The sequence below is a fragment of the Aedes aegypti genome, chromosome 1 (assembly GCF_002204515.2).
Source record: "Aedes aegypti strain LVP_AGWG chromosome 1, AaegL5.0 Primary Assembly, whole genome shotgun sequence".
Lineage (NCBI taxonomy): Eukaryota > Metazoa > Arthropoda > Insecta > Diptera > Culicidae > Aedes > Aedes aegypti.
This window is the reverse complement of record NC_035107.1, coordinates 287,905,735-287,930,700: the sequence shown is the minus strand read 5'-3', so window position 1 is coordinate 287,930,700 and position 24,966 is coordinate 287,905,735. Positions and strand designations below refer to the sequence as shown.

The window sequence follows — 24,966 nt, the reverse complement described above, 5'->3', positions numbered from 1 at the left end:
TTTAGCTCTGCGTTGAATCACGAATTGGCTAGCACTAACCTCGATTCAAATCCTACTATTTTGTTTGGTAAAACGATGTTGAATAGGTTTATCATGAACACAAACGTGTACAAACTCCAGAACAAGCATAACCAAAATAGAACTTTTTATTTAGAATCTCTTTTGCTAAGGTTTATGAATAAGTGTATGGTAGTTAGTATAAACTCTTTATTAAACTTTTGGTCTCCACGAAGAGGTCCGCTCAAAAATCAAATTCCCAACAAATTTGGGATGGGAACGTGCGTGACGTGAGACGATTCAGTATCAACAGTTTCTCAAGCTGTTAGCCATCAGCCTTTCCCTAATGCAAACTTATTGTATGAAGATTCCAAATATTTCAATAGATTGTTATTTTTTGCTGGACCTCTTTCCCTACCCTTGAAACAGGACCTAATCAATGGCTAATGCTATAATCTGTGTAATGTTATCGAGTTTGAGAGCTGGAAGATAATGTACAAAATATGACGGGATCGACAGTCTTTTCAAAAATAAAATGAAATCGATAATGTTTCTTGCCATTGCTTCAATATTGTTGAGTTCATTCTCAGGTACATTATTTATAACAAAGAACTGAACATTCTCATTGATATATGCCTATCACATTCACATAGAAAATTATATGATGCCATGTTATATAAGAATAAGGAGAGGTCTCTGAAAGACGATGCTACCAGGCTTGATTATACTACTGTACATTATCAGAGTTCAGTAACATACTCTAGAGCAGCGTGCTGCCGTTACCTCTTTGCGTGAGACTGAAAAAATACTAAGCAGAGAGGCATCGAAAAATCAACGAGGAAGATGCAGAACAGAGCAAAATTCAATATCAAAAGTGCCATAAGAACTCCGCGAGTGCTGTTTTGTTCGGGTGGGACACTCAAGAGTTCATTCAAAGTGTGGGTAAATGTGACCTGAGCAACAAGAGAGAAAGAGTACCACAACAAAATCCTCATACTTTTTTTGCACTCATATACAGATCGTTTGAGAATCTGTGTTGAAAATGTTGAGTGCATTTTTTACTTCTCAATAAAACATCAAAATCGCCTCATTTTTGCATCGCTGAGGAGTTCAGTCAAGCCTGGTTGCTAGGACGTGGCCAGATAAACTCTCGAATGTTGAAAGTTGCATCGATCTTGTCCATCAGCCCATGCTAAATTTGAAAACTCTAATTGATTAGCGGATTGAAAGGAATCAAACTTTATTGAATCGTATATGACTTGACCATGTATCGTAGATGATCAACACCAACATAATGTCGAAAATTCAACCCTGAGGCTATTGAAAAACATTTAAATAGCTTCAAATAAGTTTTGAGTTTATATTCCAAGCATTTTAAAAAAATAAGAAAAAAACATTTTTTTTGTGTTGATAAAAACGGAATAATTTGTTGACGAAATCGGAACGTGACAAAATCGGAGCGTGACAAAATCGGAACGTGATAAAAACGGAACATACCTGTAATACATTCTGCTTAGCTTTGAACTGAACAGAGAACGAAAAAAATGAGATTGTTAATTTGCTTCGCTTGTATGGACAATTTTGAAATCAAAATGTCCACTAAATCGAGGCATACCTGAACCTACTACTTACTAATGTAAATTCATATGATGGATATCTATATGAGATGTTAAAGTATTTTCTTTCCTCAATATAAGATTTTAAAGTAATATTCTCGTTTTTGTAACCTTTTGTTGGAGAATAATGTAGGATGAGAACATTTTGAGAATATCGGCAAATAGGAATCATCGCGAACCGTGTGAGAGCTGTGAAAAAATAACTGATTTTTTCAGGTAAATGTTTTTCGAAAGTCTTATCGCGAATCTCATGGCAGTATTCGTATGATGATTCTTCAATAATATAATGGAACAATCGGACACCGATCACTCAAGCCAATAGATTTGAAATTAGTTAGACGATCATAATTTTGATAAATTTAGTAGGTTGGACATATTGCAAAAAGATACACTATGAAGTTATCTAAAAAAAAAAACACAGAAGCTAGAAATAGGTAGACAAATAAAAATAAAATTTCAGACAAAAATAATACGACCGCATTAAAATATGCTTCGGGCGTCAAAACTCTTAAAAAAAAAAACAAGTGGATAGCTTATAGTTCAAGTGCCCCAAGAAATTGCATTAAATTTCAAGAATATCAAGTAATTGAACTACTCCCCACAGCAGCATTTTCAGCGAACCTTCTGGGCGGCACTTTGCCAGCATTTTATTATTGCAGTTGCATACTATGACCCCGTAAACCATTCCGCACCGAGAGTAGCAATAATGCTTTGACAATCAAATAGAAAATACATCTTTCCTATGGCATCTTGACTGACTCCGAGGCGACCGTTTCCGCGCTTTTTCTTTCCAACAACGGTACGGGCACAGACAAACAGACTTAATACGCAACAAAGCCTGCAGAAGGCGTTATTGTGAAACGTCAAACATGAAGTAGAGCGATGCGTGCGCCTCTGGCCAGCTGGTTGTAAGGTTTAGCACATATCGAATTTGAAGCGATCGTTAATTAAGTGGTCGTCAGTGTTACGTCTGTTTGTCTGTGGAAGAACTCGTCGAGGCTGCGTGAACTTAAATGCAAACCGACCTCCCATGACGAAGAAAATTAGCAATCCTACAATTTCCGTACTTTTTCTTTGTGCTTACAGGTCCTCGCCAAACGTCCAACCACAATGAAGCCCAACAATCTGGCCCACGTCGACAGTGCGTCGATAAAATCGATCAGCTCCGAAGACATCAGCACGGCAGCAGCGGCCGATTGGCACGGGAAAGGATGCTGTAGTGCTGAAGCGAAAAATCCAGCCTTCAAACGAGGTCGCCAAATTCAGCTGATGCAGATGATCATTCTACCGTTCATTCCGATCCTAGCCCTGATATTGCAAACTTCGATCGAAATGATCGACATCGTCAGCTATCGGATGGAGGCCACTGAAATCGAAAGCCAAGTTACAATGGCGACCGATTTGGGTAAGGTCGTTACCAAGCTGCAGCTGGAGCGATCCGATGTGGCGTTCTACATCTACACGAACGGAGGTATGCTGCGACGCAATTTGACCAAGGGATTCCAAGAAACGGACCGCGCTCTAGAGAACATGTCCTCGTGGCCTGATCTGACGATTGCTACGCTGAACGATGGCAAGGTGACTTGGCTGAACATGAGCGAGTTCAGGGCAGAGTTGACAGAGTTCAGGGATAACATTTCATCGGACAACGGAGAGACCAGCAGGGTGCGGGACGTTTTGCATTGGTACACCACGGTGAATGGGGCTTTGTTGGAGCATTTGACTAATCAGATCAAGGATGCCAATAAGAGTGGTGTTTGGCGATATCTGTTGAGCTTCAAGAACATGCTGAAGAGTATCGAGAGCCTGGACATTTCGGCCATGTACGGGATCATTTATTACGGAAGAGGTGTATTGAGGCCTGAACCATACGTGAACTACATTCAACACGATATCGTTGGAAAGGAGCTGCTAAATGGGTCGTTGAACTACATTCCGAAGCTGAAGGCGACCTACAAGGAGTTGACCCGGATTATGAAGGGCTATGGAAAGCTGAAGCAATGGGGTTCTACGATCAGGATGAACGTTAAGAAGCAACCGGACATTTCGACGGCCACCGAGTATTATGAAGCCATGGCGGCGTACATCGATGAGCTGCGGAAGCTGCAGGATCGAATTCGATGGATCATCAGGTAAACTTGGAGAAACTTACACAAAAAAACTTTTTGACGTTTATTTTTCCAGATATTTTGAAAGCATGCTTTCAGCAAGTATCGATAGATTTCAGCTGCAATATTCTAAGGAATTCGTCATTGAAAGCTTTAATATTTCAAGCAATGCTTTCCAATATTTTTATTATTTCAGAGAAGAAGTCCAAAAAGTGCTAGACACCGCCGACCGCATGGAAACTTTCGGCATCGGAATTCTCATCGTGGTGCTCATCGTGTCACCCATCATCATCATTCTGGTGCGGAACGCCGTCGCCACCATCCAGATGTATGCCGTCAACTTGGCCCAGAAGGCGAAAGAACTGAAACGGGAGAAGCGCAAATCCGACTCGCTCCTGTTCCAGATGCTTCCCCCGACGGTGGCCACCCAGCTAAAACAGGCGCAAACCGTCCCGGCGGAATACTACTCGGCCGTTACCATCTTCTTCAGTGATATCGTGGGATTCACCGAGATAGCGGCAGTATGTACGCCCATGGAGGTATGTGATGTGCATAAACGTGTGCGAATGCGGATGGTCAGAGGCGGTTCTAGGCAAACTGGATAGAAGGCAGGGGTGTGTCTATCGGGGTCCTATAGCTCTATTCTAAACTTTAAATCAAACGCATAAGATTAGAACACAAATAAATTTATTAAATTTTAAATGTTTTGTGATAGATTGAGTTAGAAAACATATTTTCCGGGTTTTAGATATTTTACCACATTCTTTGCTTTAAAATTATATTTTGAATGAATTCTTGGCACCGTGTACGTCCCGAAATGGCAAAAATAAACACAAGGGGCGTTTTTGTCGACGAAGGGCGACCAGGGTTGCCAGGCCTGCCGATACGCAGGCCTGCGTCAAAAAAACTAAAACTTGGGTATTCCCTGGACAAATTGCTCGAGAAGTCAACATAAAGATTTTTCTAGATGTTTAAACTGAAATTCTTGAAAGATTCTTCCGTAAATTATTCAACAAACATCCAACAAATTCTTACATGTTCTTGGAGGTTTTTCCGATTCAATTTAAAATTTTTATCTAGAAGTTCTTTGAAAATATTTACCAGGAACTTTTTCGTTAGATTTTCTAGGAATTTGTAAGAAATTTCTCTAAAGATATTTCGAAGCATTTCCTGGGAGGTTCATTAAATAATTCCCTTAGAGATTATTCAATAGATTTTGTCAATTAATTCTCCAGCAGGTATTCCTGCGAATCTGTTTTAGATAAAATCGAAAAAAATTCTAAGCATATTCATGAACGAATTTCATAGAGGCGTTGTTTAAAGATTTTTTAGGCGTAACTTTGTAAAAATTCTAATGGATTACCTGAATGTCACCTGAAAAACAAACATTACTAAGCCCATTGATGAATTATTGTAAGAACGCATGGTGGAATCTCATCAGAAATTTCTAGAAAAGTCTCTGGAAGAATTTCTGGAGAAAACAATGGAATAGCACATAAAGTATTTCCTCCAGGATTATTCCTGGATTCCTGGTAAAGTGTCTAAATATCACTGAAAAAGTTTCTGCAACAATCGCTACAAATACTGACAGAGAATTCTCTGAAGACATCCTTACGGTATCGCTGAAGAAACTACGAGTAGATATTATATATTTTTTTGGTAATAATCCCTCAAAAGTGTTTTATTCGACATTTTTGCATTTCTGATTTTACAGTTTTGAAATGTACTAGGTACTTTTATACTTTATACATCATTAAAACTAACAACTTTTCAGAATACGAAATCTCGGTAAGTTTAGAAACAAACAAGCTTTTGCAGTTTATGTGATGTTTTTGGGCTAATTTCACATACTTGTAAATAAACAAGAGGCAAAAAGGTGCAGACCAAATTATGCGCATATGAAAGGACAAGTTCTTGAATGTAAGATAACATTGAATCAACTGTAAGAAGATGTAAGGTTTGTTTAATCAAATAATATGTAGTTAAGTTGAATTATACAAAACCTCATATTGTAAGTATATTAACTAATTTATCAATAATGTTCACTTTGAATCAGCTAAACCTTAGACGAAATCATGCATAATCCACTGTTTGATAAATGATTTTTGTGTTCATTTTTGATTATATTCGTATTTTTGAGATAAGTGGAACCCACCTCACGCCATGGTAAGATTGAAAGAACTAAAATTAATTTGAATGCAGGCTTTGGAAAATTTAACGATCATTGACACACGAGCCATAATTTCATCCCATTTACCCGCCTGCTTTCATACAACACGCATGACAATTATCGTTCGTGGAACGTGAACGAAAATCAGACTGCAACACACCACCCACTGTTTGGAGCCGATTACTGTGTGTCACCACTGTACTATGGTCCAGGAATCAGTTTTACGCGAAAAGATGCATTTTGAGCTTTAGAATGAAACATTAGACAAAAACGGTCTTCTACAAAGTTGTTTGTATTAGTTAAGCCCTTTGTTTGGTTTTATTGAAAATTAGGGTGGACCACATTTTCATAGAAATTGTGTAACTAACTTTCTTATTTGTAGAAATTATATTATACATGCTTCAGCAAAGTTGTAGACCATTCAACTTCAAGCAACTTTGCCAAAAAAGTTTTTTTTATATCTTTTAAATTGACCGATTGAGAGCTTTTTTCCTGCAGTGACATAGGGTGGTCCGAACATAACTGGTTTTCTGGCTCTAGAGTTTTGAATTAAAATTTCTCATCAAAGTAGTCTATGAAACACTTTTAGAGCTTTGAAAAATGCGTAATTTGGTGAGTGAAGAAACTCGCTGTCTCCTTCCGTTTAGGAGTTATTGTTGTTTTTCTCTCAAAAACATGCCTACTTTGATTGTGAATATCTCTGATTGGGGCAAATATAAAAAATATCTTTTGACGGCGTTCAAAATATAATTGTAAATTATATCAAATAATTACAGATGTGTTATTTTTGTAACTCTAATAAAACATCTTGAAAGTCAAATATTTTTTATCACAAAAACTTTAATAACTTTTGAATTAAAATAGATATCAACAATCTTTTTGCATGAAAATTTGCGTTTTGTTAAGTTCTAATAGTCACTCATAGACGACTTTGACGAGAAAAAAATATTAAAAAAGCTAGAGTTGAAAAACTTATTTTTGTAGGACCACCCTGCGATGATTAGGAAAAAATGCTCTAGATTGGTCAAATTTTGAGCTACTGAAATTTTTTTTTGGCAAAGTTGATCAAAATTTCAAGTTCTACCGCTTTGTCCTGGAGCATATACCAGTATTTTTGCAAATAAAAAAGTTGATTATATGATATGTGTGATATTGTGGACCACCCTAGTTTCAAATGACACAGTATGTAAGCTTATATTTTGAGAAACAATTTTGTAGAAGATCATTTTTGTCTAAAATTTCATTTTCATGCTCAAAATGCAAAATAATAAAGATATACATACTATGAAAATCTTCAAAATAGTTTTTGAGCCCTATCTTTCTTATTTCAGATTTCTCGTCAATGCGGTCTATGAACGACTTTAAGAACTTATCAAAACGCAAATTTTCATGCAAAAATATTGGTGATATCTATTTTGGTTCAAAAGTTATTAAAGTTTTTCTGCTTAAAATCTTTTGTTTTTCAAGGCATTTTTTTAGAGTTACAAAAATAAAACATCTGTAATTTTTTGATATAATAAACAATTTTATTTTGTCTTTTGAATGCCATCAAAAGATATTTTTTATGTTTGCCCCAATCAGAGATATTCACAATCAAAGTAGGCATGTTTTTGAGAGAAAAACAACAATAACTCCTAAACGAAAAGAGATAGCGAGTTTCTTCACTCACCAAATTACGCATTTTTCAAAGCTCTAAAAGTGTTTCATAGACTATTTTGATGAGAAATTTGAATTGAAAACTCTAGAGCCAGAAAACCAGTTTTGTTCGGACCACCCTATGTCACCGTAGGAAAAAAGCTCTAAATCGGTCAATTTAAGAGATACAAAAAAACTTTTTTGGCAAAGTTGCTTGAAGTTGAATGTTCTACAACTTTGCTGAAGCATGTATAATATAATTTCTACAAATAAGTAAGTTAGTTACACAATTTTTATGAAAATGTGGTCCACCCTAATTTGCAATAAAACCAAACAAAGGGCTTAACTAATACAAACAACTTTGTAGAAGACCGTTTTTGTCTAATATTTCATTCTAAAGCTCAAAATGCATCTTTCCGCGTAAAACTGATTCCTGGACCACTGTGCATTGTTTTCGCCAGACTTAGCATCGGCTCGCTATGCTTCAGCTACTTTGGAGATGCTCAAGAAGGAAAAAGTCGAATTCGTAGAAAAATGATCGAATCCATCAAATTGCTCAGAACTACGCCCCATTGAAACACACTGGGCAATAATCAAACGACATCTTAAGAAGGATGGAAGAGAAGGTAGCTCCATCGATTTTTTCAAGAAAATGTGGTCACAACGAACAGCAGCACAACGAAAAGTTCCGAAAAAAGTTGTGCAGAACCTTATGATAGGTATAATGGTATAATGAGAAAAGTAAGAGCATTTTCCAGCAATGCTCAATAAATGTTCAAATTTATGTGAATTTGGTCGAAATTACGTTGATTTCCATGTATTTTAGGTAAACTCATGAATTTGTTCGAAAATAAACAGTTTACTGTAAAAAAAACGTGTCCACTTTCTTAAATGAACAGGCCTTATCTAATCTTTATCTTCGAGACCCTTCCTCAAGAGCCCTGGAGTTCCTTCAGAGAACTTTGTGGGGGTTCACCAAGTGTTACTTTCAAACTTTTTCAAATTTCATAACATGTTACTTTAGAATTTAATTTTGAAATATCTCCTGATATTTTGAAAAATTGCACCGATAATTCCTGAAAATCCTTGATATTTTTCTGGATATATTCCTGGGAAAATGATTGGGGAAATTCTTTAAAGACATCGTTGGGAAATTTCTCTTAGAATTTCTAGAATAATTGCTGAAGAAATCTTAGGAACTATCTCTGGAGTAATTCTTGAAGAAATTCCGTGGATGGAATCTGAACGATAATTTTTAAGGAAATTCTAGAAAAGCCATGGAGAAAATACTTGAAATTTTGAAGATGCTGTAAACGGGACCTTAATTGAAATTTCAAGAAAATGGTAGTAAAATCATTGAGTTTCTTGAAAAAATCTGAAACAACCTTTGAAAGAGTTCATGATGAAGAATTCATGAGGTAACTTCTATATTTATCTTTAGATTTTTTTTTAATTTTTCAACAGAATCCTTAGGAAGTTCGTAAAAATTACAAATTGATTTCCTGAGCTACTTCGCCAGTGCATATTTCTACTTCCATGGCAATTACCTGGAAGCCTCTCGATGGTTTTCAGTAATTTAATGTATTTTTGAACAAGGATTTAGAAAAAAAAAGAACTGTAGGCTCATTAATAGACATTTATGCCATCAAACTACTTCAACAACATATCAACGTAAATTCCATCGATTTCACATTAGCGCCTTCCATTTAAACGGCGTTCATCTTAGTTTTGAGGGCCCCTAAATCGATCTCCACACCGGGCCAGAAAACTCTAGCTACGCCACTGCGTTGGGCACACTTTTGTTTGCTGCAAGCGCCCTATACATCTGCTTACTTTGATCGACAGCGGTTACAGACCTGGGTGCTGCGGTCTGACTCAATTTGCTTGTCAAGCGGGAGCCTGATTGCCGGAGTCAAACATTCCAGATTGTGGTTATGTTACTTGTGAGAGAATCATGTGATCTCGTGAGAAAGTATTGTATCTCAGAGATAAAAAATATATTTATTTTTATTATTTTCTTTATAGTGCAACAAATTGTTTAATAGTCTAAATAATATTTAAGACTTATTTCAACAACAGTGTACCTAATACCCAGCCAACAAATTTGTTCACATAATTGAGATTCAAATCAGTAAAGTGAACACTTATTTGGAAATAAAAGATCGCTTAAAATGCACGGATTCCCTCTATGTGAACATAAGTGGAGGCCGGTTGGGTGACAAAACGTCGAAAGACAAAATGTCGAATGCCAAAACGTCGAATGCCAAAACGTCGAAAGTACAAAACGTCGAAAGGACAAAACGTCGAAAGACAAAATGTCGAATACCAAAATGTCGAATGGCAAAATGTCGAATGCCAAAACGTCGAAAGGATGAATCGTCGAAGGGACAAAACGTCGAAAAGAAAAAAATGGAAATATGTGGTAAAACTCCAACTTATTTGATTTAAATTGAGGAAATAAGAAGAAAATCGTTCAGAACTTAGCGTGAAATGCAAATACTAAATAATGTTTTGAAAAATTCAGACAGTGAAGATTATATTTTCCTATATTTTTATTTATATTTTCTTGATTCCGTTATTTTTAGTTGATCTTGGAAAGGGTAGTAAAAACTCAAATTGGAAATTGCTAAAACATGTTGGAATTGTTTAAAATATTTGTTTTTTTAATTTTCAGGTTTCAAAACACTTTCATCAAAGTGCTTATTGTAGTCAAACACATGTGTTGAACTGAAACTATCAATATCCTTCAGTTGGAATTTGATGGTATCCTACTTAAATCGGTTATCACTTACTCGACGATACATGTATCGTTTTAACTATTCAGTACTTTTGTTTTAAATGATCAACTATATAAATTCTCTACACATAAAATAAATCGATGTTTGGTACTCCATTCTATGTTACATATTGGAAATTTGCAAGAGATACTGCCCAGACAACCAAAATGTACGTAGAACGAAATCACCTGGAGGCTTTATGTGTGCAAAATTTCACTTATAAGATGTCGCGAAAAGGCCTTCTACGTACAAAAGTGGAGGCGATATGCGTGCATATATTATGTGATGAATAATAACATACAATGCGAGTGTATAAATATTCTACCGAACCAACCTGTGATCTTATGCGACTTAACTTATGATAACAAATGTTGATTTGACAGCTGCTACGGATTGATGCGACTTACTTTGAACAAGTGTACGAGACGAAACAAAATGTATAAATGAACTCAGAAAAGAAGTGTTTTATGCGAGGAAACTCATCAAACTGACGAGTTTATCCACGGTGTTTTGCGGGTTTGATGTAATTAGTATGAATAAAAGAGTTGTAATGTGAACTTTCATGCGATTTCTGGTTGTCTGGGTGATATCTACATATGTGATTTTGAATATCTGTTTCTGAAAAGAACATCAATCATTCGATTTAAGTGTAATTATTCAATTAAAGTGTAATTATTTAAGGAAAGAATGAGTGAGTTGTTAAAGAATAAAGAATTTACTATTTGCCAAAAATCACGTCTTAGTTGTCAGTAGTTAGCTCACATCACATTGAATTAGTTATACATTCAAATGACATTTAGGATTTGCAATGATCAAGGTCAGTAATAGCATGCCACTCTATACAAACTGTTAGCGTTTGTTGACCTAAATAACATAAACTACAAACACTATTGCAACAATGTTATTCTCGGAACACAAAGGGAGGCGAAACTGATCAGTTTGTACAACTCTAATTGATTATTCAGTGATCAATCTATATGCATGCAATAAAGAAGGCAATATTCGCGCGCGAGGTTTCACTGAAATAATGTGGTTTAATTGGATGTGACTGGTAAACATTATTATCGGAAGGAGAGAACTAGGATTTACGGAAGTTATGGTGCCTGTAAAAGAAGAGTTGGGGAAGAAAAGAAACGCGATCTTTCACACAACTTCATTGGCGTAGCTAGAATTTTTTTCTGGCGGGGGCCTAGGGGGAGCCTGGAAAATTCTTGTTTTCAAAAGCATGTCGGTCGCAATAATCACGTTTTTTTTAATTGTTGCTTTGTCTTATTTCGCGGCACATCAGTGATATTTGTAAATTTCATTCATTCTTTCAGTAATCCAATCAAAAATCCTTCAAGTATTCATGCAAAAAAAACTCACAAGGAATGTTCTTCATGATTCTTTCACGAACTTTTCCGGTATTCCGGTCTGCTTTGATCAGATTCCTTTGAAAATTCCTGCGGGAATTTGAATTATTTTCGTACTTTTCAGTGCCTTCTCCAAGAACTCCTTTACTAATTTTTACTGAGTTCGTCTTGGGATTCTCACGGAAAATCATTCCCAGATTTTTTAATCTCACTATAATTTTGAAAAAGTCAGATAATGCATTAAAAAGTGTTTTAATCATTACTCCTGGAAGGACCTCTTCGTACATACTAAATATTCATTCCAGTTGTCAATTTAAAGTATGCTCCGCTTGTTCATTAATAATTTGAACTTTCAGGAACTACTAAAAATTTCTACAAAAAATATTACAAACAAATCTAGGAGTGTCACCAAAAATGTCTTCAAGATCACCAAGCAAGGATTCATTCAACGAATTCTTCAGAGAGTTCGCCAACAGTTTTTCCAACTTTGCTCTTAAAGTTCTTCTTGGAGTTTCTCTACAGTATTGTTCGAAAATATGGCAGCAAAAATTATCCGAAATTTCTGCATATAAATTGAATGATTCTTTCAGCTGTTACTCTAAGAATTCTTCGTAATATTTCACAAGAATTTCATGAGCAATCAAAAAGAATCCAATTGGAAAAAATAATATTCATGATTTCTCAGAGAAGTTCTCCACAGATCTATCTGCGTTTTTCATAGATAATTATTTCTTAGATTTGTTTTTAAATCAAGAAGCAACATCCCGCATCCCTAAAAACCCTCAATTTTTTTTTTTCAGAAATGCCTAACAAAGACATGTTTAACGAATTTTAATATTCTTTTAAAGTTCCTAGAAAAATACGTTCAACAATTGATTCAAAATCTCTTCCGCGAAAATACTCTTATATTTTCCGAGTAATTTGTTCAGGAATTTCTTAGAGAATTATGTTATTGTTTTTCTATGATCGTTTCAAAAAAAAAAAAAAAATACCAGAGATCTAAGTATTTTGCCGAAAATTTTCTTTAAACCTTACTAACGATTTTTTTGGGAAGTTTTTAAAGAAATTGTTCATAAGATTTACTAAGATTTTGCAATATATTCTTGAACTTCTCAAAAAATGTTTATTCATTCAAGAAGTTCCATCAAGTATTCTTTCAGTTCTAGAAATAACTGTCATTTTTTCCGAATGGTTATCTTATGATTCTTCCATAAATTTCGTTAAAAAATTATACACTCCACATTATTTGGTTCAAAAACTACTCCAGGAATAGCTCAATATTTTTAGGGATTACTTTCAGGGATTGTGAATCACTCCATATCGGATTTCTAGAGAAACACATACAAAAAAGATTTGAAAGATTTTTGTTGGTAATTTTTTGAATAATTGTAGCTTTAAATATACAGTTTTGTCTCAAATTTCGAACACTCGGTATTTGTATGGCGATATGGTTGAAATGTTTCACTGAAATATGTCATTACATCACCAGGAAACGGCAGTCGATTGCAATTCAATTTTAACGTAGAACTAGTTAAAATGAAATTATTTGCTAAATTGTTCATTTGAATACGATTTATTCGTGCTGTTTGAAATTTGAATCAAGGTGTTCGGAATATAAGACAGAACAAACACAGTTTTCGGCATTTGAATCAAAAGTTTAAAAGAACAATTTTAACAGTAAACCGAACAACTCTCAGTTAGACTATGCGTAGAAATCGAAATTTTCGCAAATATCACCTAATTTATGTCTATCAGCATTTGAAGTCACTGTTGGCCTTAAGTATTCGGAATATGAGTCAAAACGGTAATTCGGAAAAATTTACTAAATTCCTATCGTAAAATTTAATTTCTAAAACTTGTTGGCAATGTACCTCACAAAAAAGCTTAAGTATTTCTTGTAGGATTTACTAGAACAAATTTTTTTCTGTTTAGTTGTTCAAACGGATGGAATTTTTACTGAAAGTATTTGTAACTAATATCTTAGATAATATATTGTATGAACTCCGAAACTTCATTATGTCATTTCGACCTTTTGTCTTTCGACCTTTTGTCCTTTCGACCTTTTGTCTTTCGACCTATTGTCTATAAACCGATAAAACATATTGATGTAGAACCAATTTTTCCTATCTTTAAAAATCCAAACAAACTTTTTTGAATGGTCTATTATCGATTATTTTACAGTACTGTAGAAGTTTAATGCGAAAGCATTGCCTGTATGTTTTAAGAACATTACGGAATATGTATTGTGGTTGAATTCGTAATGTATGATTTTAATGAATTAAAATCTCAGGGGAAACTTTTGCACTACTTTGAAAATTTGTTGAGGAATTTCTGATGGACTTTTAGAAATCAGGAAACACACGTATAAGAATTCTACAATTTTTCGAAACTCCTTTAATTTTCCTATTTTTAAATCGAGGGAAACAACAAAATGTTGAAGCAGGTAGAATAATAGATGGGCAATGGTACAATGAATGATAAGTTATTATTTATAATCTTTTCTCAAGAGGTAAATTACAGGATAGATAAAACTTCTTTAATGAATTTACAAATAAAACAAATCTATCAAGAAGCTCCATCAGAAACTTCTTCAGAAGTTATCCTTGCTTTACTTTTGGTTCTCTGGAATTCCGGGGATTTGAAGCGAAATTTCTAGAAAAAGAAAGCATAGAAGAATTTTTGACGCAATTTGTGATGTATTTTGGAAATATTTATTAAAGACTCCAGATGAACTTCTCGAAATTTGTAATAAAATTTTTGGAAGAATTATTTGAAGGAATTCACGGAAGAAATTATAGTAGAAGTGAGCGTCATTTTAAGGTAAATTCAAGAATAAATTTATGTTCACCAGGAGGAATTCACTTTGAAAGTATGATCAAGTCCCACAATATTATTTGACTAATTTCCAAGAGTTTTGAAAAAGTTTTGAAGTCGCCCTTCAATATTCTATCTTTTCAATTATTTTTTTTTCGAGCATTTTTCGAGTTGATTAATGTACGGATTTATTTAGTGAATTCTCATGAGGAAATTATCATCACTGGGCAGTGAATATGCTGCTTTATGCTGAAACAGCATTATTTGGATTAAGGTACCGCGGGGCAAGTGGGTAAATGGGGTAAGTGAAAATAATGTGTATATTTTACTGAATATGTGAATTAACGTCTCAAAATCATGCGTAAACCGTTGACGCCATTCAGAACATTACGGTAGGTAAAAGATTCCTGAGATTTTTCAACCATTATTGCATAATAGAGCAAAAGATTGTTAACCTGTTAACTGGTACTCCGTATTAAGTTGGCGGCGTGCAATCTAATTTTAATATTTTCAGTAAAAAAAAGTTGCGGAAAAAAATATTCTGTACCACTTCTAAGTTGTCCCCTCTGATAGTTTTAAACTGCAATAAAAAAAGTTTTAGAATTAATTCGACATAGACCTAAAAATAACTAAATTGAAAAACCGTCAATTTTCCAATCACGTGGGCAAGTAAAAAGTTTCTCATTAGAGATTGAATTTGTGCTTTCTCTCTAGGTAGCTATAAGTACACAAGGTTCGCAATTATCATAGAATAACAGAACGTGCTTATAATTCAAGAAACACTATACTAAAAGCGTTAAAAGCTATTATCATGGCCAAATCATGGAACTTCTCTGAAAATAAGGTTGCCAAATATTACGATATTAATATGTTTACTTCGGACAGCCGATTAAAAGGAAGACGTTGATTGGAAAGTTCCAATATAAGACAACGCACGGAAATCTCGTGGAATGTCTATGTAAAGCTAGTTCAGAACATAAAAATGGGGTATAGGTGTATCCACATAAAAAGTTTCTAAATACTTTATTGAAGGATTCCGTTTGATTTCTTTTGAAGAGTTATCCGACGTCATATCCTACTTTCTTAAAAACAAATAACGAGCGGTGGAAAATCTACAGAGCAGAAATCAAATTGCTGTCCCATGATGTAAAAACTAACATTGGCAATGTTGCAGTTATAATGTTGTCGAATCATTTCAACAAACATAACTGAACAGAAGAAAATTCAAGTAACAAGAATAAAATTTTCTTTGTATGCATGTTACTTATGTTATTGTTCATTGAGACGCCTTAACATATGTTAAAGGTAATAGAAATCATGAATGCAACTGTTAGTTTTTGGATTTATTGTTCAAAACGATAAACTAAGGAGATACTAACGATAAGTAAGGAGACTATTTTCAAAAACTTTTTCTGTACTTGCCCCACGGTACCCTATTCAGAAAAAAAAAACGAATTTTGGGAATCAAATGACACTTCTTTGTACCACGGTATTTTTGGCAAGACGTCGAAAAGTCGCATATAACAAATATAACAAATATTATTATCTTCATCAACGAGATTTGCAGCCCGAGGCTGGCTCATCTCGGTCGCATACAAACAAGTTCTATCAGTAACCATTCGATCGACAGTCGGACGGTTAAGCTTTCGGTTGTAGCGCGATTCACCAAAGCCAGAACCGCCACGCTGATGATCTGTGAGAAAGGCTAGGTTTTCTCATAGTTGTACAACATAGAATAACGTTACTACTGAAGAGATTCTAATGTCAACAACAAGAGTCATGTACATAGATTCATAAGATTTTGCTTCATGTTAAATTGTTTTTTTTTCATCTTTTATATTTTTTGTCATCAAAATTTCTGGGGGGGGGGGGGCTGGATGACTCTGGAGGGGGCCAGGCCCCCCTGACCCCCCCTGTTCCTACGCCAATGCACAACTTAGGGATCTGCGGAATGCATTGCTGAATGTATAAGCCACGAACCTGTATTCCCCAACATAAAGATTGGCTAGTTTGATCAGTTCTGCATATATTGGACTTCAATTTCAATTAGCTTCCTAAGGTGCTTCTTTCCTCGCCAGAAATGGATGTAAGAGTGACATTTTTCTGAAAATTTGTTCTATGCTTACTGTGATGAAAATTGCAAATTTTGCTGTTTCCAACACCGTTCGCATCGCAACCATTTTTTCCTTAGCAACACTATTTATCCAAATACCTTCGCTAGAAAAATTACTGCTTTCGACGTTTTGTCCCTTCGACGTTTTGTCCCTTTCGACGTTTTGGGATTCGACGTTTTGGCATTCGACGTTTTGGGATTCGACGTTTTGTCTTTCGACATTTTGTCCCTAAACCGTGGAGGCCATATACGTACATTCCAGAAAGTGCAGTATGGGAAATACAACTTCAGACGAGTTCGTTTGGTGCTCTATATAATTTCGTATATAATAGCATTTTGCACTATATATGACTTAGGTTTAACAAACAAAAAATAAAAAAGGTAAAACGAGTAGATGCAAGTCTCCACGCAAAGATCTTCAGATCGATAATCATATTGGCTACCACTGTTCCGTTCAGCCACTGTTGAATGACACTGAAATCTGGCAAATATAAATCCAATAATATAGCTCATCTGCAGGTATGTACGTCTCCCCATCAATACTGCCACCCATGTTCAAAATAAGTTTTCATCGATACATTTCGTGAATTCATCAGTTAGCTACAATAATATTAAAATTTATAATTATTCCTCAACCCAAAAAAATAGTTCACATCACAGATTTCGCTTATTCGGTAACACCAAATTGTTGAAAATGCAAGGATTCCCTTTATTCGCATAAATTTGGAGGCCATATAGGGTAATTCGGTGTAATATGCCCCAACGGGGCTATACGTTTAACTACATTTCCACATGATTCAGGCATTTCACACGTAAAAATTATTACATTTTTCAATATATGTTCTTTAAGAAATTTTAACAATCAATATACATTCCCAAAAAAAAAATGGCGAAAATCAGGATTATGGATTAAAATTTTGCGTCCGATAAGCAAGCCTCATTATGAATGAAGTCCATGCTTTATTATTGTATTTATTACAAAAACTTTTACCGGAAGACGACAGTTTATGGATTCTTTTAAGCTTAGCAGGTGGTAGAAATCTCTTTGAAAACATTTCTACACCGTTGTGCAACTTGTTTCTACGGGAGGGGCATACTGCACGATTTGCTTTGGAACGTCATGATTTGTATCGTTCATAAAAAAAAACATCTTGTACGCATTACCCTATTCAGAAGCTATCTAGCACGAAAAAGTTGCGTGCGAGCATGACCAACTAAATAAACAACATCCTGACATTAACAAATTTTAGATGTAATGTATTACTGTGATAGAGCACTTTTTCCTTAGGGTGCGTATTAAACTTTTTAACCTTACATATATTTTAAGCAATTTCATCATAGCCAATACAACTCCAAACAAATTGATTTGGCGTTTAGTATGACTAACGCTTATGATAGTGTGTTGCATTTTGTATGATTTAATTTTTACAAACATAGAAAAGAAACATAAAAAAATCGTGACACAGGCTGCAAATTTGTGACCATTTCGAGTTTATCATTTTGTGATTTTCAAGTTTTTACAATGAAAGTTATAATAATGAATCAGTAAAACGCTGATGTATCTTTTCCTGTGTGATTTTCATCGAGTAAACGTAGGTATGGAGCAGTATCAGCACCCTGAGTCCGGAGAGGAGAGTAAATACGGTCCAATTTATGACCCCAGACGCTGACCCAGTACATCCACCTCGTAGTGAAGTGATTATGGAAGAAAATAAGCTGAAATCCATGATGCCATTGCGTTTCTGATAAACATTGATGTTCTAATATCCAGTATCAATTTATTCATGTGTACCGCTTGTTCAGTTTATGTTTGGTTTTTGATATGCATCCAGCAATGTGCACTCTTCCCCTGTATGATTTTATATTTACATCAGATGAACTTATATTCAATCTCTTATTCAAGATTATAATAGAATCAAGTCAAGTAAAGTAGAAATTGCAAGGGAATGACAATTTGAAGTTACATATTTTGTTATATGAAGTTGGAATTTGTTTAGATGCAAATTCAAATCAGATTAAATTACTGACTCCATAAACAATTTAAAATAATTAAATTTTGCATCATATCCAATTTCAACGCAAACTGCACAATTATACAATTTGAAATTCACATCCTTATATGATCTCTGGTTTGCTGGGTATTCACACAAGGATAAATACTTGACACTCCATGCGCAACATTTTGTCGGTTGAGTATTTCTTCTCCTTTTGGCTTTTGGCCACCCAAATAATCTTTAAAATTGAAGCGTTCGAGATGCTGACGCTATCGGTGTTTCCGAAATTGATTAATCAGAATCGTCGTTTTCGATGTTATTCGGTTTGATGCTAGGAATCGAGTTTATACATCTTATTAGCCCACCTTCTTGATTGAGGGGGTATGCTACGGCCGGAATAATAAAACCATCGACATGATCCTTTCAATTGCTCATCCGGCAACTTTTGAACGAACTCAGCGTTGTAATCCAAAGGCACAGTCACATAAAAATGGAATAGATCCACGAACTTCTAGCAGACCCACTATTAGCCGATTTCACAATGAGAAAGTCATTCGAGCTAGGACGCATTCAAGCTCTCCAGAGAGAGATCAGAGAGCGAAATTTGATAAACAGAGAACTCAAAGTGACGTTTGAGGGACTAATACGACAAACTCAATTCTTCACAAGAAGCATGTTTCAAGATTTGCTTGAAAATAAAAAGGGATTCAATACGCAGCACCCAGTTACAGACGATTCACATGAATCTGCTCGATTTACTAAATAGACCCCTAAGTGGGCTAGTGTCGAGTCGATATTTAACAACAATCGATTTAACCAAAGCCACGGTGTACTATGAGCCTCTGTACGTGCCATAAATTCTTTTGTTCTTTTAACTTTTACTGTGCGCCGTGTGCTGGTTCTATCTCGCGCTCTCTCATGAACGACTTGAAAACAGATCGCACAGTAAAAGTCAAACATTTTATAAGCATGCAGAGGGTCATATTGAGAAGGTGATATATTCCGAAAACTGACAGCTACTTGATGACGTCATTCTTAGGGTGTGATTAGGACCCAATAACGCTTGATCTCAAAGCCTGGTTCGTGGACCGAAACCTTCAGATCAGGGCTGGAAAGCAGGAAAGTCTCCCAGATTTTCGGATCCTCGCCCAACGTCGGACGAGGTTATACCCGACAGGAAGCTCAGACCGTAGTCCAGATTCAGGCCTTATACCTCCACGCTGGAAAGAACCCTAATGGATACCGGTTGCCCATTAGGACGTCCTCCATCACCGCATTTGCCATCCGTAGCAGTAGCAGCCGTATAGAAGCCGGCCGGCCAACCACGTGACCCACACAAATCCTCAGAAATATTGTGAGTAGTTGTAATAAAGCTGTGTAAAACTAGTTTAGTTTAGAGTGTCTTGCCATGTATTGAGACTTGATTAGCCTCTCGTATAGAGCCAACCCTGAGAGCGAAATGCTCCTATTCTAGCTTGCGGGTATTCGAACGCTTTATAGTGGTCCGTCCGACCGGATGCAGCGATTGCGTCTTTAATTTTAGGAAGAAGGGTCAACAATCCAACGGTAGCTGATTGGAACGAAGCCAAACAAAGTAGTAAGATATTTCAACACCACGAAAGCCTTGAAAATACGTCTTGAAACAACGAACGAGCCCCTGAAATGTTATGAAGATGCTGACTGGGCTGAAGCTTGCAATGACCGAAAATCAAGCTATGGCTATCTGATTTTCTTTCATGGGGAGCCAGAAAACAGAACTGTGTAGCACTATCATCAACTGAAGCGGATTCATAGGGTTGGCGGAATCCTGTCCAGAACTGATGTGATTGAGCAAGTTTTGGGCCGATTTTGGTGAAGATACCGTACCTATCAGAGTACTGGAAGACAACCAGATTTGCATATATCAACTAGATAACGAAAAATTTGAGAGAAGGTCGAAGCATATTGACACAACAAAACATAATTTCTGTCCAACTCCTGAGCAACTAGTTGGCATGATGACAAAGCCGCTTTCAAGAATTACGGGGTCTATTTTGTAAATCGAGCAGATTCATGTAACTCGTCTGCATTCACTGTCGAACTAAGTGAGCATGGATATTTCACCCATCGACTCCCAAAGTAATCCAGTCACATAGAGTGACAACTGTCGATAAACTCGAGTAACAGAGCCGTGTCGAGTGAAATTTTTGGTTGACAGTGACTCCAGTCGAGTTGTTTCGATCGACTCGACTTATAAAATAGGGCCCGAAGGTTCCACATTTCTGGACGAATTCTGGACCTAAATGATCAAGATATATCACTTGTGAAGAGGAGTGATAGACGTTCACGTCGTGGTAGCCTTTGTAAACCTTCTTAGGAATTCTTTGTAGAAATATATTCATTCCTGTATTGATCGTTAAACTAGTTGCACGCGTTTTGCTCCTAACTCTCGAAGAAACTAAGGGCACCACAGTGATGAAAAACAAGCGGCCAAATTCTAAGTGGAATAGATTTTTGTATTACGAAACTGATCGTTGGCTCAACTAAATCGTTCGTTGTTTTCTACAACAAATTGATTTCGTAGAAAAAAAACTGTTATTCATTCCAGAAAATCGTATCTCTTGTAAAATTCAAATACCAATTTCGTCATATGTACTAAAACACTAGAAATGCATACTATTTTTATGAATTATTTGCACATTGTGTTTCAATATTTATTCGCAATTTAATGCAAAATAAAAGATTACTACATACTAAACACAATATAACACTTGTGTGTTTTGATTTGAAGATTTAGTTATGTAAAACAAAATACGTGTTCAGTGTACCGATAACTACCATTTGTTATTCATCAAATTTACCAATATTGGAAAAATCAATCTGCAATCCATTTTTTGAAATTAAAATTGAACTATGATTTATTTGTTCTCTGAGCCTGAAAAATCAGATTTGATACGATCATGATACTCTTATCATGTTATTGAAAAAACAAGATTTTATCTTAAATTCTGTGATTTTCTGTATGGTTCGGAGCTGAGTCGATTATTACATCCGGAAAAAAAATCTGTAAATATGCTTTAAGTTTATCAGTTCGAGAACAGTCCTAGAACCGCCTTTGGCTACGCGATGCATTCCCCCACACGTGAGATCCATCATCAATCATTGGACACGTTCATTAATATTTACGTCTGTTGCATCTGTTTTTCTCCCCCTCCCTTCGAGAACAGGTGGTCTCGTTCCTGAACTCCATCTATCGGATGTTTGACGAGCGTATCGAGTTATACGATGTGTACAAGATCGAAACCATCGGGGACTCTTACATGGTCGCTTCGGGCCTGCCGGTGAAGAACGGTGATTTATTCTTCCGCCTTCCGCTTTGATCTGGCGGCATTTTTCTCACATCGCCAATTAACAGGTGTACCTTGCGTTTGCGGGCTTTTCCACGTTACAGGTAACAAGCACGTGTCGGAGATTGCAACCATGGCGCTGGACCTGCTGGAAGCCTCCGGGTATTTAAACATTCCGCACAAGTGAGTGGACTGAGGGTGGGGTATCTTGGTCGTCCAACTAAAACTGATTAATACTTTTAGGTCTAACGAGCCGGTGGAGATACGAGTAGGCATCCACACGGGACCGGTGGTGGCAGGAATCGTTGGAACCAAAATGCCCAGGTATTGCCTGTTCGGAGACACAGTGAACACAGCATCCCGGATGGAGTCTACGGGCGAAGGTAATGTAGCTAATTGATAAGAATATTCTTTTTTCAGACCTCATAACGGTATTTTTGCAATTCCGTTGCGAATGTTGTATGCAACTTTATGCAAAATTCGGTTTTTACAGCACTCGTCGTAGTTATCCAACTAGACAAGCCACGATGGATAAATGCACGACTCTTGCTCAAAAAATCATCATTCTGCTCCGAAATGCGTATAATATTTATGCAATTTGATGAAAACTTACTAGACGAATAATTTTAAAACTACTTTTCATCAATCCGCACATGGTCATTCATAGCCATGTTTGAGAAATTCTGATCATAGTAGGTTGTACTAAGCAATTGTCTCAATTTTCAAACCTTCAGGATAGCAACATTCGAAACGATGAGCAATTCCGATTCGTCCCTGTATTGAGCAATTCTCGCTGAAACCAGTCCACCATCGGAACACATCGTTAGAATTCCACTTTTTTTGTCACTCATTGCTAGCATATGCTAAAACTAAAGGGTGGACATTTGGGTCTTCCAAAACTGGTGGACCCATCGCACGCCAGCTAGAAAATTTTCTACTTCTCTGCTAGCGGTAATGGCTGGATTGCGTTTGTAGTCAGCTTTTGTTCAGAATTTCTCCAAGAATATTCCAGGGATTTCTACAGAGAAAAAAATATCTACAGGATTTTGTTTCTATGGATTTCTCTGCAAATATCACCAGCAAGATCTCTACAGTGGTTCTTCGTGGGATACCTCCAATGATTCTTCAGGAATTCATCCAGAAATGATTTCCTCTAGAAATTGTTCCAGGGATGAGCTGGCAGATAATCATGCAATTGATGATTTTAATGTTATATGCTTTTCATCGGGCTTTATTAAAAAAGCCGTTGAAAAAATAAAGACTGCGTAGTCAAAAAGCATATTTGATGTCCCAGGATTTTTTTCAGGAATTTCTCCAGAGATTTCCTCGGGCATCCCTCAATAGGCTCCTGCAAGAATTTCTCCAGCGATTCTTCCCGGAATTTAACCGGGGATTCCTCAAGGAATTACTCCAGATTTTTGTATTGCTTTGCGATTCCTGCGATTCCTGCTTCAGTCCAGAAAACTTTAATTTTTCAACGTACACTGTTAGAATAATTCAAAGTTATCTGTCAAATCGTACACTTCAGGTAAAACTTTCTTGCTCTTTAACCCATTACAATGTAAACAAGTTGAAAAAAAAACTGAAGGTGAGGGGTAATTACGTCACGTACAGAAGAGGAATGAGGGGATACAAGGAAACGTGACTACCCATATTGAATTTGAAATCCTTAGCTTAGCTTAGCTTAGACTGACTACACATATCAATGGTTGCTATTCCGTGATTGACCGAAGTCAGTGAAAATGCACAAAGAATCAACTAGAAGTTCGGCTGGGATTGGCCATAATCTTCTTCAGTGTGCATAATTCAGTGCCTCTATTTATACATGGTCAATAACGGCGCCGGCCACGTCCTTGCAGTCAGGTGGGATTGGGGGAAGGAATGTTAGTGTGTAACCTTTGCTATTTGGAGACCGTGTTTGCCTCTGCATCTCCACAAAGGTTACTGGGAGGGATGTTTGTTAATGGGAAGGATCGTTGCGTCACAGGATTCACTTTGATAAGCGATTAGACCATAATAAATAATTATTTGTGAGATATAAACATGCTTATATGTAAATATAATATTTTCATTTGATATGAACAATATCTATGTAGAGAAAAATTATGCCGACACTTGAGGTGACGAACCTTTCAAAGTTTGTTGAATAAAGTGAACCTTTCGGAAGTCTACACTTGAAGTGTCGAACCATTCAAAGTTTTATTTTTGATTACAAAAATAAAGGTAAAAAGAAGAAGGTGTATTGAATAAAAAAAAATTTAGACATGAATAATTTATGAATCAGAGTTAATGTCGACACTCACAGTGACGAACCATTCATATTTTTTTTGAAACATCATATTTACATCTCACCGTTGTAACGATTAACGGTACAGTCATACATATTTTATAGAATAGGAACAGTAGCATGAAACGAGCTCACCAATTGATCCGTCATCATTGAGCAGCAATAATCCTCTTTCAGCTTCAGTCGTTTGCTCGGCTATATAAAAGCACTCAGAGAAAATAGGCGCGCGACCCGTGATGGAAAACAACTGACGACTACTCGGGCTTTCTTGAAGCACTGCCCAGGAGCAAGCGTCAATGTTGGAAGATCATAAAGAACTAATCGAAAGCGGCACTTCTTCACTTTACTCGATCGACGCGCGACACGTTTGATCCTGCCCTCATCGCCGGCCCCCGCAGGAGCAAGCGTCAAGGTCGGAAGATCAAACACAACTCACACTCTGTTTTTCTGCTCAGAATTATACAAAAAGCAAAATCGATCCCTACAGGGTCATCGAACGGTCAAAAAAGCACCCACAACCCATTATAAGCTGCGTAACACCCGCCCGGACAGAACACGCGAACTGAACAAAAATATCAAACTCCGAAAAAAACATTTTTCGTTCAAGAAACGACCAAAAGTTCCAAAACGCACAAAAAATAAGGTCCTTAAATCTTACAAAAGAAAAAGTATTAAACTGGAACCAACTCACGGAATTGGTTCTCTGAAATCCTGTGTTGCATGTTACTTCCGGACCTTTTGTTGCGATGCATGGGGCAGCCAAAAACCATTTGATTC

At 36.3% G+C, this 24,966-nt stretch overlaps 1 protein-coding gene across 3 annotated transcripts in view; it reads left to right on the top strand.

The window, feature by feature from the left end:
* LOC5565598 (adenylate cyclase, germination specific) overlaps window positions 1–24,966 on the top strand; it is a 110,604-nt gene that overhangs the window by 82,398 nt on the left and 3,240 nt on the right. For 2 of the 3 annotated variants that reach the window (XM_021838096.1, XM_021838095.1), the window contains exons 3-7: window positions 2,700–3,745; window positions 3,918–4,260; window positions 21,783–21,906; window positions 21,971–22,085; window positions 22,146–22,285. In XM_021838096.1, the coding sequence (XP_021693788.1) occupies window positions 2,724–3,745; window positions 3,918–4,260; window positions 21,783–21,906; window positions 21,971–22,085; window positions 22,146–22,285 (1,744 nt within the window). In that variant the 5' untranslated portion in view covers window positions 2,700–2,723. The remainder of the gene's footprint in view (window positions 1–2,699; window positions 3,746–3,917; window positions 4,261–21,782; window positions 21,907–21,970; window positions 22,086–22,145; window positions 22,286–24,966) is intronic. The other variant, XM_001649896.2, reaches the window with a different exon arrangement.